General features: G+C 32.9%; 1 protein-coding gene across 4 annotated transcripts in view; it reads right to left on the minus strand.

Moving 5' to 3' along the window:
• The window catches only part of LOC139485190 (E3 ubiquitin-protein ligase HERC2-like), a 111,667-nt gene that overhangs the window by 84,560 nt on the left and 10,444 nt on the right, over nt 1–16,663 (minus strand). For 2 of the 4 annotated variants that reach the window (XM_071269436.1, XM_071269435.1), the window contains exons 2-3: nt 14,768–14,869; nt 6,153–6,270 (exon numbers count right to left, since the gene is read on the minus strand). In XM_071269436.1, the coding sequence (XP_071125537.1) occupies nt 6,153–6,270; nt 14,768–14,842 (193 nt within the window). In that variant the 5' untranslated portion in view covers nt 14,843–14,869. Of the gene's footprint in view, nt 1–6,152; nt 6,271–7,799; nt 7,913–14,767; nt 14,870–16,663 lie in introns of those variants that run through there. The other 2 variants (XM_071269438.1, XM_071269437.1) reach the window with 1 other exon arrangement.

Here is a 16,663-nt window from a genome sequence, read left to right on the forward strand (position 1 = left end):
AAAGTATGTAGGGCAAAACAAGGTGCAGGGAATGATATACCCGGCACATTCTCTTATCAATGTAATCACTGCCAGGTACAATTTATAGAGCACAATATGATGAAGTGTTATCAAAAGGAAGTCAAGGATAGATTTCTGAAGGGGGTGGGGAACAAAGTATGGAGGGGCAATTACAAAGGGGAATGTTTTAACCTGCACATCCTCTTATCAAAGTAATTACTGACAGGTACAATTCATTGAGCACAACCTGACAGAATTTTATCACAGAAAGTAGAGGAAGAATACCTTTCAGGGGGAGGGTGAAAAATACAGAAGGGCACAGATATGATTTATAAAGCACATTAAGATGAAAGACTGACATGAAACTCAAGAAGAAATGTCTGACCAGGGGAGGGGATCAAAGTATGGAGGTAGATTGCAAGAAAGAATAACTTAACCTATGTTCAAAGTGACCAGTGGCAAGTATTATAGAGCACAGCATGATAAATGAAGGAGTGGTGCCTGGCCTAGGGTGGGTAAAGAAAGAAGGAGCACTAGAAAAGAAAAGATGCTAACTTCACCCTGTCTTATTTATGTAACTACTGTCAGGATTAATTTATATACATTTGTATAAAGCACAGATTGATGATATCATTACAAAGAAGATCACAGAACAGGAGGAGAGAAAGGAGGTTACTAACAGATTATTTTTTTATTTCATCTAATCTATGTAATCTCTGTCAGGTGCAATTTGTAGACAGATGTGTGATTAAGTAAAACAGAACAATATTTCTTTTCAGTTGCATCAAAAAAGTTATCTTTCATAAAAAGCAGATCTAGACTTTAATGTGTGCACTTGCTTTCAATGAAAAAGCAGGTATATCGAGTTTAGTTAATGATGCAAAATCCCTGCATGTGCTTGAAAAAAGAAAAACAAAGAAACAGAACTGCTATTGTTATTGTTAATCTCGAAGCTAATTGAACCTCAACACCATAGTTTAGTACTTGAAGATAGAATGGGAAAGAGACAAAAACCTCAAATTTTTTAAGATATAACAGCCATTACTAATGTTGTGACCTAATCTTCCTTTATGATAACACCACTGTTACCTTGAAATAACAGTTAACAAGTTGAGTGTTTTTCAAAATTAACGCAGACATTTAATTGCTATTAAATAAGTCCAATTTCTATATCTTAAAGAACTATAAAGGTTTCAGAGCATATTTGTGCTTCTCTTTATTGTTTGTACCAAAAAACTATGAATAACAATTTTTGGGGTATTTTTTATTAGGATACACAGTAAATACCAACATGTGGGACAGATTGATTGATTCAACCTTTAAAGTCACTTTCAGCACCTTCATTATATCGTAGAATCATTTTTTATTGTTGGAGGAAGTTAAAGTGTTTGGGGGAACCATGACCAAAAACTGGAAAAGTATAATTGGAGTCAAGACCAAGTGTGTTTCAAACTTAGGCACAACCTCAGTGATCACTGTAAATGCAGTATTCAAGACCACTCTGCCCCCTCAGCTGTCCTAAAAGAGATGACGGGATAACACTATATATATTTGTGACTAATGCATGGGAGCGGAGCATTCATTGCCAGACAGCATGGTTTAGTATTAAATTGAAATGGATAGAAGTTGGAAGGATGGGGTGAAAGACAAAAGAATAAAACAGAAGAATAATTGTTGTTTACAACACATATATTTCAAAAGATCATTGATCAACAAGACTGAAATATGGAAATAGAAATAACAGAGGGAAAACAGATCTGTTTTGAGAAAATTAGAAAAAGCAATGAAACGTTTTTATAAAATATTTTCAAATGTATTAATTTAATAGTTTTGTGCATGCATAAATTTAATTTAACTAATTAGAACAATGGATATGATCATTTTGGCCAGAGGTACAGTTCAACATGATTAAACCCATTCATATTATCAATGAATGAAAGATGCCATTCAACAGCCTCCCTCCTAGGGTGTTTATTTTAAGCAAACAATCACAGAATGTTATTATCTTGTAAAACAAAAAACAGGTAATAACATACACCCTATGATTACGAAAGTTTGCCACATCAAACAAGATATTGAAGATAAAAATGATTGCTATTAATAAATTTACTATTATGTCAAAAGTTTACTCCCTGCTAAAACCCATTCAGTTAACAAGCAGCACTTTTAGATGAAATAAAATTGCATGGGGTCATTTTATTTATGGATTTTCTGACTTTATAATGCACTTATAAATGTACTGTTCAAATTCACATTTAAGAAGTTGTTATTTATGCAGTTTTGAAATAATGTTGTAACAAAAAAAAAAATCTTTCTGATTTTGTTTTTCTTGAGTTTGCAAGGTAAGGAAAACAATTTTTGTTTAGGTTTTCCATTTATACTTCAACGAAAGGGCAAAACATTTTGTTTTATTTCAGACAGAAATTAAGTTATTTTATTTTCATTAAAAAATTATTTCATAAACAAAATCTATAAGTCTTGGATCATCAAACTAAAAATTTAAGACTGACCATTACTTTATTATGATATGCTAGGTAAACTAAATAAATCAAAATATGTCTACCTAAAAAGAGATGTTAAAAAACCTTCCTGAATCATTATGGTGATAGGCTTAGTGCCGTCCAGAGTCTATCAATTTGTCATTTATTTGCTTCTATATGTACATGGGTTTTGCTCATTGTTAAAGGCCACACATATAGTTGTTAATATCTACATCTTTATGTCTTTGGTTGAGATTTTTCTCATTGGCAATCATTCCTCATCTTATTTAGTGTTACATGTACACTTGATTGCTTTTGGTAATTATTTACATGTCATTGAGCACAGATGTCCAAAGAATGACACATTGTCTCATGTGCAATGTGATAATCATTCAACCATATAATATTGAGAATGGAAATGGGGAATGTGCCAAAGAGACAACAACCCATGCATATTCTCATTCTTTCCCATGTCAAACATAGGCATAACCCATATTCTAATAAAAACATACTTTGCCTACTATTTTCGTACCAGAAACAATGCACAGTTCTAAAAATAAACCTCATCAGCATCAAACTGTGACAACTGTATAGCAACCATATTAATTATAAGCTGCAATGAAATGACTTGGCTCCTGTTGCTACAACTGATAATATAACAGTCAGCAGAACTCCTTCATGTAGATCATCATCACGTCTGATCTATGGCAGAAATTAGGAACTACATCACACGTATTATGTAATTATTACCACATGTAATCTCTCTAACAACTCAAAAATTGTAAATAACATTGACAGGATCAAGGAGACTGCATCATTAAGAATCAGAGTACATGTTCTACACTATAAAGATACATCCTTGATATGCTTTCTCTACAAGTATACACATATCATGTTATAAACTGTCAATCCAGCTGCCAATTCAGGCTTTCATGACCTACCACAGATGCTTGTGATGGGTATTCAATACAATTAGTCTGATATAAAACAAACAAAAAGTATACAAGACCTGACATGATCCACTGAAAAATGCACATGATAATCTGTAAAGAATATGTGCCGTGTTTTTCATATTTTTCCCAATATGACAAAGGCTGTCCTTTTGATATTAAGTCTGCTAGTAATATTGCATATATGATTAAAGTTAACCAAACTCAATCCTTTAACTGGGTATACAACACTGTCATGAATATTGCAAAAGTTAAGCAAATCCAGTAACTACAGCCTCTTAAGAGCCTGTGTCGCTCACCTTGGACTATGTGCATATTAAACAAAGGACACAGATGGATTAATGACAAAATTGTGTTTTGGTGATGGTGATGTGTTTGTAGATCTTACTTTACTGAACATTCTTGCTACTTTCAATTACTTCTATCTATAATGAACTTGGCACATTAGTTACAAAAACTATTTTGTTAAAATTTACAAACTAGAGGCTCTCAAGAGCCTGTGTCGCTCACCTTGGTCTATGTGCATATTAACAATGGACACAGATAAATTCATGACAAAATGGTGATTTGGTGATGGTAATGTGTTTGTAGATCTTTCTTTACTGAACATTCTTGTTGCTACAATTATCTCTATCTATAATGAACTTGGCCCAGTAATTACAGTGGAAAATATTTCCTAAAAATTTACAAAAATTAACAAAAATTTATGAAAATTGTTAACAATTGACTATAAGGGCAATAACTCCTTAAGGGGTCAATTGACAATTTTGGTCATGTTGCTAATTTGTAGATCTTATTTTGCTGAACATTATTGCTGTTTATAGTTTATCTCTATCTAAAAACATATTAAAGATAATAACCAAAATCTGCCAATTCTTCTTAAAATTACTAATTCAGGGGCAGCAACCCAGCAACAGGTTGTCCGATTTGTCTGAAAATTTCAGGGTAGATAGATCTTGACCTGATAAACAATTTAACCTCCGTCAGATTTGCTCTAAATGCTTTGGTTTCGGAGATATAAGCCAAAATCTACATTTCACTCCTATGTTCTATTTTTAGCCATGGCGGCCATCTTGGTGGTTGGGTGGGTCACGCCTCACATTTTTTAAAATTTAGATACCCCGATAATGAGTTTGGTTAAAATTGGCCCAGTAGTTTCACAGGAGAAGATTTTTGTAAAAAATTACAAAAATTAACGAAAAATTGGTCAAAATTGACTATAAAGGCAATAACCCCTTAAGGGGTCAACTGATAATTTTGGTCATGTTGACTTATTTGTAGATCATACTTTGCTGAAGATTAATGCTGTTTACAGTTTATCTCTTTCTATAATAATATTCAAGATAATAACCAAAATCTGCAAAATTTCCTTCAAATAACTTATTTCGGTGCAGCAACCCAGTTGTCCGATTCATTTGAAAATTTCAGGACAGATAGATTTTCACTTTATGAACAATTTCACCCCAGTCAGATTTGCTCTAAATGCTTTGGTTTCAGAGATATAAGTCAAAGTCTACATTTCACCCCTATGTTCTATTTTTAGCCATGGCGGACATTTTGGTTTGATGGCCAGATCACGCCACACATTTTTAAAACTAGATACACCAAAGATGATTGTGGCCAAGTTTGGATTAATTTGGCCCAGTAGTTTCAGAGGAAAAGATTTTTGTAATAGATTATTAAGATTTACGAAAAATGGTTAAAAATTTATTATAAAGGACAATACTATGCGGTATGGGCTTTGCTAAATTGTTGAAGGCCATACGGTGACCTATAGTTGTTAATGTCTGTGTTATTTTGGTCTTTTGTGGATAGTTGTCTCATTGGCAATCATACCACATCTTCTTTTTTATAATAACTCCTAAAGTGGTTAACTGACCTTTTGACTTATTTGTAAATTTTACTTTGCTGAACATTATTGCTGTTAACAGTTTATCTCTATCTATAATAATATTCAAGATAATAGCCCAAAAACGGTATAATTTCCTTAAAATTGTCAATTCCAGGGCAGCAACCCAAGAACGGGTTGTCTGATTCGTCTGAAAATTTCAGGGCAGATAGATCTTGACTTGATAAACAATTTAACTTCATGGCAGATTTGCTCTAAATGCTTCAGTTTCAGAGTTATAATCAAAAATCTACATTTTACCCCTATGTTCTATTTTTAGCCATGGGTGCCATCTTGGTTGGTTGGCTGGGTCACCGGACACATTTTTTAAACTAGATACCTCAATGATGATTGTGGCCAAGTTTGGTTAAATGTGGCCCAGTAGTTTCAGAGAAGATTTTTGTAAAAGTTAACGACGACGGACGAGATGCCAAGTGATGAGAAAAGCTCGCTTGGCCTTTTAGGCCAGGTGAGCTAAAAACACTAAATAATAATGGTTCAGTTAACCTGGCAATTTTACTCAAGTACATTGTAGCTACTGTCGATAATAAAGACAACAACACTCAAGTTTTTACTGCAAAGTATCTGTTTACTTGGTCATCAGGTTTCACCTATAGATAGGCGTCATCAGAATAATGTTACATATAAAATTTACAGTGAGGTGCATATAGTATAAAGTCTTATTGGAGGTTCCTAGTGCTATCGTTTGATGATAAAATGTTCAGGCTAATTTCCAAAATGGACACCAACTCTAAAGTTTGTATATTTCTATAAGAATTATTTACCTGATACTAGTTGTGTTAGATATGGTTAGAGTATCTGTGTACAACATACCTTTACGAGCCAAGACACCACTACCGTTCATAAGTCCGTCATTACTGTTCACAACAACTTCCCCATCCCTCACCAGTTCATTCCACAGCTGACTTAGACCATCCCTCCCAAAGATCTCCTGTAATAAATAAAACATAATTTAGTCTAGGAATTCTAACAAAGTTGAAATCATTATATACTTCTTTATAATCAAAATTCTCATACATGTCATCTATATATATAAGCATTCCACAGACATCTCAGATTATGAGAACCACTAATTCTGTAAAATGTATGCTCAATAAGATAGTAAGCAGCAGATTCAGCCCACCCCACCCCCTCAAAGTAACAACTTGATAATTTAAATATTGCATGAGATACACCTTTTCCATTATTCATTGGGTTAAAACTTCATTTTCACTTAGTATAAATGTGTGTTTGTATAATTTCACATTAATCATTAAAATTAATCAATTATTCTTACTAAAATACTTCATTGTTTTCAAAATTCCAATAGGGAACATACCTTTTATAATTGTATAAATAAACCAATTGTTCAAGACGTTTCGGCCATTGGCCTTCTTCAGTTGTTTATTATTCCTCTAAACTACATGGCTGACATTTCTTTTCTGCTTTAAACATTTGATTGAATCAAGAACCAGCAAATGTAAACCTAGTGTTTTATCACTATTTCATGTTATTGTCAATGTGTTGTTTTGATAAAATACTTCATTTAGGTAGAAATCTTTACATATTTATTATAGTAATAAGGTTAACAAAAAATTTGAAGTTTCATGATACATGAAGCTAGTATAATTGTACTATATTTCAATCAAAGACAGTAAGATTTTTATCCTAGGAGTTTTACATTTCTTGTTAATGAAATCAGTTGTCTTAAATGTAGATCTGCAATTATTATTTTCTTATTTTATAAGATTCAATCAAACACACAGACTTCAGGTCGTGTATTTATTTAACAGCAAATCAAAGATCTATACTGCTATAAATCAAAAACATATTTCAGCACTTTATAAAGGGGAATAACTCCTGAAATACGTTAATCAATTAGTTATTTTTCTGTAACTTAATTAAATGATAACTGACCTGCTGATTTTCATACCACCTTAAAATGGAAGCTTATTACACATACTGCCAATTAATTAATATCAACAGAGTACCTGCTTTAAACATTTGATTGAATCAAGAACCAGCAAATGTAAACCTATTGTTTTATCACTATTTCATGTTATTGTCAATGTCTTGTTTTGATTCTGCTTGATCTATTGGCTAGTTACTGATGAGGTTGTTGTATTCTTTGCTATAATTATATACAATGAAGTTCAAGTACCTATTGAACAAAAGCCTCATGTGCTGGTGTTGGCAAGTTCCCATTTTAAAAATTTAATAATATTGAAAAGATAAACATGTATTGACAGCTTCCTAATTCTTAAATCAATACTCTCTTGTTGAATAAAACTTCAAACTTTTTATATTATCACAGACAATCAGTCTCAGCAAACAGTTGCTACTAACGCAGATTGTAATCTTTCAACAATATATGCTGCTATTTTTTAACAACTGAGAAATTTTTCTTTTTTTTTACATTTAAATCTTTCTTTACTTTTTTCAAAATCCAAAAAAGTATTATATAAGAAATGAATCATTTACCTTCTTGAAGTGAAAAACAAAGTAAGTGTATCCTTCCTATAGTATAGTATAATCAACTTTGACAGTTCTGCCAATAACCAAGTGTCTGTATAGCTAATTAGATTTGTAATAACATCCTTACTATTGTTTTATGTCTCACTTTCAAACAAATCATCAAAATGTAAATAAGATGCTGTCATACTTTGATGTCAAGCATTAATATAAGTTTTTTTGTACAACAAAGAAACATCTTTTATACTTTTCCTTTTAAAAGTTCAAGAAGGACAACCTATTCCCAGTTTTGCTGACATAAAACTAAAGTCACAGTAAGCTATTTCTGACAATCCCAATATTCTGTTTTTGAATAAATCTGTCCACAATTAGCTTTTAATACAAGGCCATGTGTTTCACTAAGCATTAGTTTTATTATCATATGAATAATTACAAAGACTTCCTTTCATCTTAAAAGTTGCACAATTTCTATAGTCATACCCGTAGCCAGGGGGGGTTTGGGGGATTCGGACGAACCCTTGAAATCAAATAAGCACTGTTAAAGTCAACGTTTTGTTCAAATTGTGACTGTTAAAATCGAGTTCATGAGTCCAACGAACCCCCCCCCCCCCCCCCCCCTCCCCCCCTTGGCAATTCCTGGCTACGGCCTGATAGTACTTATTGTTAGTTTTACTCAAGTAATCTTATCAATTCAACAGAGGTTTAAACACAGATGAGTAGTTGATTGATTGATTGATGTTTAACACTTTTTTCAACATTATTGTGGTATTACGTGGCTGTCAGTTTTTATTACTGGAGGAAGGGGGAGTACCCAGATTTAACCACAACCGTCAGTATGAAAACTGACAATCCTAGTCAATTAGGATTGGAGTTATCCTATTCAATTAGGATTGGAGTTGAGACTGTTGAGTGCACCTGTCTAATGCAGGATTCAAACTTAGTGTTGACTGGTGTGAGTATAGGTAATTAGAAACTAACACAAGAGTAGGAAAGAATTATATTGCTGAGAGGAAGGAGTAAAACAAAGTTGGTCATGCAAGAAATGTTTTCTAAAAAGGATATTGTAGCTGGAATTCATAATAATTTCTGTAATACCAAATTTTTTTTTGCTGTACAGATGCCTATATTCGCTTAAATCCACTTCCTTTGAATTTTGGTTGATAGTTGATTCATTTGCAATAATACCTCATCTTCTTATTTTTATAAACGTATTTACTATATTGAAAACTAGAGACTCTAGTCCTTCTGATTTATTTTTTTGTAAATTGCATAGAATTGTGATAGTTTGTAAAGAATTTTCCCTAAAAAAGGCCATTAACTAAGTATATGTTTATGAAATATTTATTCAACTTCCATGAAAGCCCCCCCACCCCACCCCTCTTTTTTATGTTTTCAAGTAAGTCAGACTGTTACAAAGTTAAACCCTCAACTGTACTAGATCATCTAGCAATGTACTATAATTAGCTACAACTAGGTCAAACTGTTTCTTCTAACCTTTTTACCTGTTGAAGAAGTTCCAATAATAGTTATGTTTCTATTATATACAATAACAACTATTGTTTTCAGTAGCGCTGTGAAACAACTTATCTCTGTTATGACATCAAACCTACTTATTTTATGTCTTTGTTTTACATCACAAATGAGTTTACCATACATTATTGTGGATTACAGAATTTGTACACAACAATGTACCACGTCAGAAATATTTTTAATTTATTATTACAATGCATGTGGATATATCATTATTTCCTAATTGAAATTTTGCCTCACAGCTAATACCCAAGAAAGTGAACTTTTAGTGAAGCACTAAATGTATCAAGAACTATGATTTGCAGGGGCAGATCCAGCGGGCCAGCCATTTCAAAAATGGGGTTTCCCAACCCAGGATAAAAGGGGTGGGGTGGGGGTCAACTATACTTGTCTTATCGAGTAACTTTATCTATGAGTCAACTCACAACAGGATACTATAAATCCCTGCCCAACAGATTCAATTGTCTCCCCTTCATCATATTGATTGATTGATGTTTGCTTTACTGCATCAGGACTTATAAAGACAATTCTAACAAGTTGGACTAGGAATATATTCCTTGTTTGACATCTTCAGGTAATGTTTTACGCATGGGTAAAGTTTCAATATCATCTAGTCATATAGTAGTGTTCCAGCTAGGATTTAAAATAGAGGTGCGTGTTTTTAAAAAGGGCACTTTAGCGCGTTCTCACTGAAAAAAATCAAATACTTTATGTTACCACATAAAGCCATATTTTTAGCAAACTGATAGCAATAATAGACATTACTATATTCATTTCTCTTTCAGAACTATAGATTTTTTCAAAGAAGAGTTCAAATGCAAATAAATAAACAACAATGACAAATCTTCTGTTTTTATACGACCGCAAATTTTGAAAAAATTTTCGTCGTATATTGCTATCACGTTGGCGTCAGCGGCGTCGTCGTCGTCGTCGTCGTCGTCGTCCGGCGTCCGAATACTTTTAGTTTTCGCACTCTAACTTTAGTAAAAGTGAATGGAAATCTATGAAATTTTAACACAAGGTTTATGACCACAAAAGGAAGGTTGGTATTGATTTTGGGAGTTTTGGTCCCAATATTTAAGGAATTAGGGGCCAAAAAGGGCCCAAATAAGCATTTTCTTGGTTTTCGCACTAAAACTTTAGTTTAAGTTAATAGAAATCTATGAAATTTTGACACAAGGTTTATGACCACAAAAGAACGGTTGGGATTGATTTTGGGAGTTTTGGTCTCAACAGTTTAGGAATTAGGGGCCAAAAAAGGGCCCAAATAAGCATTATTCTTGGTTTTCGCACAATAACATTAGTTTAAGTAAATAGAAATCAATGAAATTTAAACACAATGTTAATGACTACAAAAGGAAGGTTGGTATTGATTTTGGGAGTTTAGGTCCCAACAGTTTAGGAATCAGGGGCCAAAAAGGGACCCAAATAAGCATTTTTCTTGGTTTTCGCACCATAACGTTAGTATAAGTAAATAGAAATCTATGAAATTTAAACACAAGGTTTATGACCATAAAAGAAAGGTTGGGTTTGATTTTGGGAGTTTTGGTCCCAACATAATAAGGGGCCCAAAGGGTCCAAAATTAAACTTTTGTTTGATTTCATCAAAATTGAATAATTGGGGTTCTTTGATATGCTGAATCTAACTGTCATGACTGTGTATGTAGATTCTTAACTTTTGGTCCCGTTTTCAAATTGGTCTACATTAAGGTCCAAAGGGTCCAAAATTAAACTTAGTTTGATTTTGACAAAAAATGAATCAGTTAGGTTCTTTGATATGCTGAATCTAAAAATGTACTTAGATTCTTGATTATTGGCCCAGTTTTCAAGTTGGTCCAAATCGGGGTCCAAAATTAAAATTTGTTTGATTTCATCAAAAATTGAATAAATGGGGTTCTTTGATATACCAAATCTAACTGTGTATGTAGATTCTTCATTTTTTGGTCCTGTTTTCAAATTGGTCTACACTAAAGTCCAAAGGGTCCAAAATTAAACTTAGTCTGATTTTAACAAAAATTGAAATCTTGAAGTTCTTTGATATGCTGAATCCAAAAATGTACTTAGATTTTTTATTATGGGCCCAGTTTTCAAGTTGGTCCAAATCAGGATCTAAAATTATTATATTAAGTATTGTGCAATAGCAAGTCTTTTCAATTGCACAGTATTGCGCAATGGCAAGAAATATCTAATTGCACAATATTGTGAAATATCAAATTTTTTTTTAATTAGAGTTATCTTTCTTTGTCCAGAATAGTAAGCAAGAAATATCTAATTGCAAAATATTGTGCAATAGCAAGATTTTTTTTTAATTGGAGTTATCTTTCTTTGTCCAGAATCAACTTAAATCTTTGTTATATACAATATACAATGTATATTCACTTTTTACTACCAACTGATAAATTAAAATAATCTTTACCATTCAGTGATAACAAGCAGTTTTTTTACATCTTAATATTTTATGATGTATTTAAATGAGTAGTTATTGTTGCAAACTCCATTAGAAATTTTAATTGAGATTAGTTTTGGAATAAGGGAAAGGGGGATGTGATTAAAAAAATTGGGTTCAATTTTTCTCATTTGAAATTTCATAAATAAAAAAGAAAATTTCTTCAAACATTTTTTTGAGAGGATTAATATTCAACAGCATAGTGAATTGCTCTAAGAGAAACAAAAATTTTAAGTTCATTAGAACACATTCATTCTGTGTCAGAAACCTATGCTGTGTCAACTATTTAATCACAATCCAAATTTAGAGCTGAATCCAGCTTGAATGTTGTGTCCATACTTGCCCTAACCGTTCAGGGTTCAACCTCTGCGGTCGTATAAAGCTACGCCCTGCGGAGCATCTGGTTCTTTTTGAAGAAGGTTGTCACACATTGATCAAGATTTTTTTCAAATTTAGTTTCATCACAGTTTAATTTTACAGTTAATATTTTTGTTAATGTCTGTGTTTTCAGGTTTGCCCTAGCTGCCTGTGACTTGTCTTTATCAATTTGACCTGAGAGAATATTTTCTCCACCTCTGCTGTACTGAGTGGTTGTACATGTACATTGTACATGTCATATTGCAACACTGAATAGTTTTGCAACAAGAGGGTACATAGATAATAGGTTTTTATCCTAATGACAAGGTGAATGAAATAGCTCTAGCAGACTAGATAAGGAACGATCTGTAAGTTCTGCTGATTACACAAGAGCTATAAAGTCCTGTTATTGAATAAGGAGAGTTTCAGGGTCCATGTCAAATGTATTTGCCAGAGCTTCTATCTGTGTATAACCATACATTGTTTCACTGTTGTCTGTTCAATTCAACAAGAATCTCCGTATATTTCATGTTGAGCGTATCTAATAAAATCAATAAGTTTGTCAAAACGGATTTCAATCACAGGCACTTGTTCATTGGAAGACCCCCTATCAACGTATATTTACGGAAATATACGTTGATAGGGGGTCTTCAATGGATAGAAACAAGTGCCTGTGATTTCAATAAGAAAATTGATACAAAAATCAGACTTTCGAGAGCTCGGTAATCGCCACAATAATAAATTGATTCAATTTTGCAAGTTTATTATCAATTCAACAAGCATCTCCGTTTACTTCATGTTGAGCGTATTTAATAATATCAATATTAAAGTTAGTCAAAAAGGATTTCAATTTAAGAAAAAATGATATAAAAATCGGACTTTCGAGTGCTCCGTAATCAGCAGAATTTACAATAGAAGAACAATTGCGATATTTAATTCTTTACCTTTCTTCTTCTCGATTTTTCATAAAGGTAAAGAATCAAATTATTTTTTTACTTTTGATGGTCATAATTCTTGAAAAAAGATGTAATAGACTGGCAAGTCTTTGATATTTTCTTCTTGTCATTTCCGAGTTGGTCAATTTTTCTGTTTTTCGTCGGCCTTTTGCATGTTGACCTATTGGAATGATTCTTTTTAAATGAACGTTATTTTATAAATAACAAATACAATAGAAATGAACACCTTTCTGCCGTTCACATTTATTTTATAAATTCTATTTTGCATCGTCAGGTGTTAAAATAATCAATTCATTTAACTTTGATGTTTGGTGCTTCAGGGCAAAGGGATTAGACAGGGTCGTAAATTTCACATGATTAAGTAATTGACTCTAATCAAATAGGTGATTATATACAGGTAACAAGTGTCAACAATTTTAATCTGTCGTCTTAATAAAGTGTGTGTATAAAGACCTCAACAAAATGGCGACGATATGAGGAAAAAAGATCGTTTTTTAAACTTTTTTTCAAAAGGGCACAGAGGGGCGCAGGGGCGCTTAAAAAAGGCAGAGGGGCGCAAAATTTCGGGGGCAGGGTGCGGCGCCCCTCCATTTCATGCTAGCTGGAACACTGTATAGGAGGACCAGAACTTACCACTGACTGTCACAACATGATGCAATATCAAAGTAACTGTACGTAAATTGAATAAGTTCAAGATTCAAGAGAAGGACCAAGATTACCTTTTTTCTGCAAATTTTCAGGTAGAGTTCAACAAAACTGTATAAAGTTTCATTTATAACTGTCTAGCCCTTTAGAACGGTTGAGCTTACAAAAGACTTTAATCATATTTTGCACAGTGAATAGTTTTGATTATCTTCCCTTTAACATGTAGGACTAGGATTATCTCCCCTTTACAATGTAGGACTAGGATTATCTCCCCTTTTACATGTAGGACTAGGATTATATCCATTAGGAATATCCTCACAACTGTTTAAAGTTACATCGATATTAGTCTACCCCAAAACTCTGTCAACTACTTATATCATTTAAGTTAAATGGTGGATATCATATGGACCCCATATATTCCGAAATTAAAGTTAAAGTGGGTATATATATATTTCTTGAAATAAAACTCTAAATAGTCTCAAAAATTGAGGTGTATAAAAATAAGAAGATTTGGTAAGATTGCCAATCATTGAATGAAACAACTCTCCACAAGAGACCAAATGAAATTGAAATTTATTATTAATAACTATAGGTCACTTTTAGGCCTTTCAAAATGAGCAAAACCCATACTGCATGATAGTGTGTCTGAATAGTACATAATCATTCACCTTTCTCAGTAAACTGTATATGTATGTAATCTATCAGTATGTTTCCCACATATTGGAAGGCTAAGGTTCTTTCAATCCTGACTCATTTAGACTTGAAATTCTCTCTCTTAAAAAACACATTTGGTCTTTGTTAATATTGTATGTTTTTTTATATTTAGCTCATTTATATGTTTTGGAGTTTAGTGTGACGTCCATTATCACTGAACTAGTACACAATTTTGTTTAGGGGCCAGCTGAGGACCACCTCTGGGTGCAGTATTTTCTCGCTGTGCTGAAGACCAATTGGTGGCCTTCGGCTGTTGTCTGCTCTTTGGTTCTGTTGTTGTCTCTTTGACATATTCTCCATTTCCATTCTCTATTTTATTCATTTAATACCTGTAGGTCTGTTTTCATCCATTTTGTATCTAATCTCTGCTGTGGGCGGAGTCTTGTGTCAGGTGACCAACTCATTTCAAATTGTTTATGCAATCTTTACCCCTGAAATCAGAAACAAAAAATAACTAGAGGCTCTAAAGAGCCTGTGTCGCTCACCTTGGTCTATGTGCATATTAAACAAAGGACACAAATGGATTCATGACAAAATTGTATTTTGGTGATGGTGATGTGTTTGAAGTTCTTACTTTACTGAACGATTTTGCTTCTTACAATTATATCTATAATGAACTTTGCCCATTAGTAACAGAGAACTATATTTGGTAAAAATTTACATATATTTACCAAATCAATGAAAATTGTTAAAAATTGACTATAAAGGGCAATAACTCCTTAAGGGGTCAATTGACCATTTAGGTCATGTTGACTTATTTGTAGATCTTACTTTGCTGAACATTATTGCTGTTTACAGTTTATCGCTATCTATAATAGTATTCAAGATAACCAAAAACGGCAAAATTTCTTTAAAAATTACCAATTGGAGGGCAGCAACCCAACAACCAGTTGTCCAATTCATCTGAAAAATTCAGGGCAGATAGATATTGACTTGATTAACAATTTAACTTCTTGTCAGATTTGCTCTAGATGCTTTGAATTCATAGTTATAAGCCAAAAACTGCATTTTACCCCTATGTTCTATTTTTAGCCGTGGCGGCCATCTTGGTTGAATGGCCAGGTCATCGGACACATTTTTCAAACTAGATACCCCAAAGATGATTGTGGCCTAGTAGTTTCAGTGGAGATTTTGTAAAAGATTACTTTGATTTATGAAAAATGGTTAAAGATTGCCTATAAAGGGCAATAACTCCTAAAGGGGTTAACTGACCATTTTGGTCATGTTGACTTATTTGTAGATCTTACTTTGCTGAACATTATTGCTGTTTACAATTTATCTCTATCTATAATAATATTCAAGATAATAACTAAAAACAGCAAAATTTCCTCAAAATTACCAATTCAGGGGCAGCAACCCAACAACCGATTGACCGATTCATCTGAAAATTTCAGGGCAGATAGATCTTGACCTGATAAACATTTTTATCCCTGTCAGATTTCCTCAAAATGCTTTGGTTTTTGAGTTATAAGCCAAAAACTGCATTTTACCCCTATGTTCTATTTTTAGCGGTGGTGGCCATCTTGGTTGGTTGACCAGGTCAAGCCACACATTTTTTAAACTAGATACCCCAAAGATGATTGTGGCCAAGTTTGGATTAATTTGGCCCAGTAGTTTCAGAGGAGAAGATTTTTGTAAAAGATTAATTTAATTTATGAAAAATGGTTAAAATTGACTATAAAGGGCAATAACTCCTAAACGGGTCAACTGACCATTTTGGTCATGTTGACTTATTTGTAGATCTTACTTTGCTGAACATTATTGCTGTTTACAGTTTATCTCTATCTATAATAATATTCAAGATAATAACCAACTAGAGGCTCTCAAGAGCCTGTGTCGCTCACCTTGGTCTATGTGCATATTAAACAATGGACACAGATAAATTCATGACATAACTGTGTTTTGGTGATGGTGATGTGTTTGTAGATCTTACTATACTGAACATTCTTGTTGCTACAATTATCTCAATCTATAATGAACTTGGCCCAGTAATTACAGTGGAAAATATTTTCTAAAAATTTACAAAAATTTATGAAAAATGCTAAAAATTAACTAAAAAATTTGAGGGCAGAAAGATACCTGATAGACAATTTAACCCATGTCAGATTTTCTCTAAATGCTTCGGCTTTTGAGTTATAAGCCAAAAACTGCATTTTACCCCTATGTTCTATTTTTAGCCGTGGCAGCCATTTTGGTTGGATGGCCGGGTCACCGGACACATTTTT

The sequence above is a fragment of the Mytilus edulis genome, chromosome 8, assembly GCF_963676685.1.
Source record: "Mytilus edulis chromosome 8, xbMytEdul2.2, whole genome shotgun sequence".
Classification (NCBI taxonomy): Eukaryota; Metazoa; Mollusca; class Bivalvia; order Mytilida; family Mytilidae; genus Mytilus; species Mytilus edulis.